This window comes from Lactuca virosa, chromosome 3 (genome assembly GCF_052849685.1).
Source record: "Lactuca virosa cultivar CGN04683 chromosome 3, Lactuca_virosa_CGN04683_v6, whole genome shotgun sequence".
Taxonomy (NCBI): domain Eukaryota; kingdom Viridiplantae; phylum Streptophyta; class Magnoliopsida; order Asterales; family Asteraceae; genus Lactuca; species Lactuca virosa.
Window position 1 is genome coordinate 339,448,922 of NC_136428.1, and position 4,545 is coordinate 339,453,466.

Consider the following 4,545-nt stretch of genomic DNA (forward strand, 5'->3'; position numbering starts at 1 on the left):
TCTATTGCCTTTCAAAGACAAACCTAATCATCATATAAAAAAGTTGAGAGATCGGTGTGGTGATAAGTCACCGTAGGAAGGGGCAAATATAATAAATACATAATAATAATTTTAATTATCAAGTGTCCATATAATACTAAGAAAACACTTGTTCCATATCATTGACACCAATATTCGTTGCATCATATCAATCTTTCAAAAAAGAATAACTTTATTCGTTTCAAATATATGTGACACAAAACCGAATTTGACATGTTAAAAAAAATATGTCAACATCGTATCAATGAATAGAAGTATAAAGAAAAAGTTTGAGGTTGATTAATTTCAAAACAAACCCAAAACTCTTAGAAAGAGATTGCAATTTGCTTAGACATTTTTTTGAAAATCCTGTAGATATTTAGTGGAGTTAGGCTTCAAGATTCGGATCACAAAGAGATAAATTGATGCTCATCTTTCCCCTACAATGATTTATATACTTTACCCAACTACCAATCATCAAAATTTTCCCCATAATTTCAATTCCAATCCACCTCTTCAATGGCGGATCAATCCAGACCCGTCACCGGCTACCCAGCTCACTCCGCCACCGGCTACCCAAACACCGCCACCGCATACCCTTACGTTGCTCCCCCTCCAACTGCCCCACAGAATCACGGAACATACTTCCACGTTGCCGGAAACCGTTACTACTCCGATCCATACGCGTCCCAACAACGCGCCACCTTCGTCCACCGTTTCTTCGCCATCTTAATCGGTTCTATCCTCATCACCGGTATCATCATCTTCACCATGTGGCTCATCCTCCGCCCACAAATCCCTCAGTTCCGAGTCGAAACACTAACCCTTTCTAACTTCAATATTTCATCAAACTCGTTAGTTTCCGGGGATTGGGACGCTCGTTTCATTGTTCGGAACCCTAATTCCAAAATTACTCTTTTCTATGATCAAATTGAAGCTGCCGTCTTCCACAAATCGGATTCAATTTCAGAGACTACTGTGCCGCCTTTTGTGCAGGGAACGAAGAATCAGACTTCCATTAAAGCAACATTCGCTTCTTTGACAGCGTATGTTGATGATCGAGATAGTATTAATGTAGAGAGGAATCATGGGTCGATTAATTTCAATATCAGAATGATGGCTAGGGTTCGATTTAGGGCTGGTTCTTGGTGGGCTAGACGGAGGATCTTGAGGGTTTATTGCCCTAATTTATCAATTGGGGTTTCTTCAAATAGTAATGGTGGAACTCTGATTGGTGGTTCGAAGGAATGCAGGGTGGGTCTGTGAGTAGTGAATGATTTTCAAGGTATATTCTTGTGTTGTTCAACTTATCAATTGAAAGCTACCAATTTGGAGGTAGTTCGAATGATGTGAATAAACCCTAGTTTTTGGTATCTTGATATAATGTTAACCAATTGCATATTCTTGAATCTTGAATTCGAATTCGATTAGGTTCTAATAATGTTTATATATTCCTTGATTTTGGAGGCTATATTTGTATATGTTTTGAATGAATTGATTATTTACCTCTTAGCTAATGGTTAAGAGGTGAGAATCCAATCATCCATAAGTGAGGTTTTAGGTTTTCATTTTTCTTGTTTGGGGATAAATAATTTGGAGGTAATTTGTATGTATACAAACAATTAGGTCGTGCAACTAGATACATTAATACACATCTTGATTATGTATAGATAATACTTTTATCAAATATTGAATACTAACATAACGTTTTTGTCATTAGATTAACAAAATAAAGTGTAAGTCATTAATATATGATTCATTAGTTTAAGTTAAATTAACTTATTCGTTTCAAATATTTTGTAACTTATACGATTGTGTGTGCCCTTTTTGTCACAAGCCTAATAACCTTTGGTTTATAGGATTTTCAACAAGTTCCCATGTGTAATTCTTGTACAAAGGAGTACATTTCTTCTTTCATGAATTTTTTTGTACTTGTCTTTATGGTGGGACAAACTCCTTCATATGGGCTCAAAACAATTCTCCTCTTCATGCATACTTTTATCATGTTTTCTAAACTGTTTGCTTCATGTTATGTACGTAATCAATAACATATTCATGCATTTCACATCGTTTCCGGATTGTATGAAATCATAACATATTCATGCATTTAACAAAATTTTAGGATTGTACATACATTTGTGGTGTTGTTTTACTTCAAATGTCATGGTTGTGTTTGCAAGTGCGTGCCCTAAGATGAAACTTGTGTGCCAAGTTCAACCCAAAATTTCAACAAATCCGAAAATAATGTGAAATAAGCAACAATTGCGTTAAAATTTAGACGAAATTTCAACGAGTTTTTGGAGATATTCTACTGAAAACTACACAATTTTGCTTTGCTAAGATAATACGAAATTCTAAATTTCGTATTTCCCAAATAGCATCAACTTTGTGCATTTGAAACTTTGTGCATTTGAAACATTTAGATATACTTTATAAAAAGTACATTTCTAATTCACAATTTTACCATTTTTATTTTGAAAGGGAACTTCCTTAACACGGGTTCCAGACCAACTTCCGCACACTGACTAATCTCCTACTGCAAACATGACATTATGTCTCGTCATGTAGTCACTGCAGACGAAACTCCATGTCCATAAGGACCGAGTAGTGTCAGGATTTGAACATGGTTATACATTATATTTTTCACATGTCTTACAATGTCACACAACCCAATTAGTTATAAAATTGTCACTTAGTTAAAAGAATTTTTGATAGCAAATGAGAAAAAAAATCAGAATTTTACGTTCTCAGTCGTTGTGTTATTTCGACAAATAGATAAAAGTGGGTGATTTCCCTATATTTTCCAAAATCAAATGGTTATTTTTGTATTATCGAACAGAAAATATAAACCATTGAATTGTTAATCTCGTCTTTATATACATTCGTTAACTATTGGGTTGATTTTATTGTACTATAAAACTTTATGCGTATCGTCTTCATCAAATTTTAGATAAGAAATTAATCATATGAAAGTTATTTCTCATTAATGTCGACATAAATGTAGCACTAAATGCAAGAAACAATATACTTTCAGCTATATGCTTATTAGTATAACACGTTACTATTATTTCTTTATATTTTCACAAAATACTTGATATTTTTTTTCTTATTACACTAGTATACTTCAAAAAGTCTACCAAATTATACCATAAAAACTTAATTCTTTTATTATTAGGTCACTATAATTCAAAAAAAATCTACTCGATTAAAACACCAATAATTACTTTATATTTGGATGACACTACTATAATTCAACCAACAAATTATTTAAAAGGGAAATCTCTAGAAAAGTCCTAAAATTTTACTCTAATTTACGAAAAAGTCTCAAACTAAAATTTGTTTACGAAAAAGCATGAATTACAGGTAAAAATCGCGATTTGATCCCTTTTTTCCGGTTTACCGGTTTTATTACTTACATGTTTCACTATAATTCAAAAAAAATCTACTCGATTAAAACACCAATAATTACTTTATATTTGGATGACACTACTATAATTTAACCAACAAATTATTCAAAAGGGAAATCTCTAGAAAAGTCCTAAAATTTTACTGTAATTTACGAAAAAGTCTCAAACTAAAATTTGTTTACGAAAAAGCATGAATTACAGGTAAAAATCGCGATTTAACCCCTTTTTTCCGGTTTACCGGTTTTATTACTTACATGTTTCACTAAAGTCCCATTATTTTACCCTAATTTACGAATAAGTCCCAAAATAAATTTTACTGATGATTTGACCATTTTCTTCATGTAACATACATTTTATCGGTTTCATTGCTGACTTAGACACCTAGTCATTAAGTTAGCTGATAAGATGAATATGATGGGTTATATAATGTCACATTTACTGTAAAATTTGATACCCATCTCATCGGCTCATTTGTGACTATATATCTACGTCAGCAATGAAACCAATAAAATGTATGTTTCCAAGAAAAAATGGCAAAAAATAAGTTGATGTCTGATGAGATGGATATATTGGGTTACATAAGATTAGATAGACAATTTAATATTTCTTATAAACGAAAAAAATTACGCAGTTGTTGTTAGTTTATGTAATTATTATAGTCTTCGTTAGATGCATTTTATGTTCCAAAAAGATATATACAATACATAAGGATATCAAGTTTTATGCTAAACATAACATTAGATAACTCAACATATCAATCTCATCATCTCATTTAATGACTAGGCGTCCGGGTCGGCAATGAAACCTCTAAAATATATGTTACATAGAGAAAATGGTCAAATCATCAGTAAATTTTATTTTGGGACTTATTCGCAAATTAGGGTAAAATAATGGGACTTTAGTGAAACAGATAAGTAATAAAACCGGTAAACTGAGAAAAATGGGTCAAATCGCCATTTTTACTGGTAATTCATGCTTTTTCGTAAACAAAATTTAGTTTAGGACTTTTTCGTAAATTAAGGTAAAATTTTAGGACTTTTCTTGAGATTTCCCTATTCAAAATACCTAATAAGAACCAAAACAATCACAATTTCACTCCACATAGAACAAACAAGCAATG

General features: G+C 32.1%; 1 protein-coding gene across 1 annotated transcript; it reads left to right on the forward strand.

Annotated features, from left to right (window-relative positions):
• Positions 1-320: 320 nt before the first annotated feature.
• LOC145167476 (NDR1/HIN1-like protein 10) lies at positions 321-1,459 on the forward strand. The gene has a single exon (XM_079086690.1). The coding sequence runs from the start codon at positions 538-540 to the stop codon at positions 1,282-1,284; it is 747 nt and encodes a 248-aa protein (XP_078942816.1). The 5' UTR covers positions 321-537; the 3' UTR covers positions 1,285-1,459.
• Positions 1,460-4,545: the final 3,086 nt, after the last annotated feature.

Excerpts from the sequence above, each read along its gene's own strand:
- LOC145167476 (XM_079086690.1), top strand. The coding sequence starts at position 538 with ATGGCGGATCAATCCAGACCCGTCACCGGCTACCCAGCTCACTCCGCC.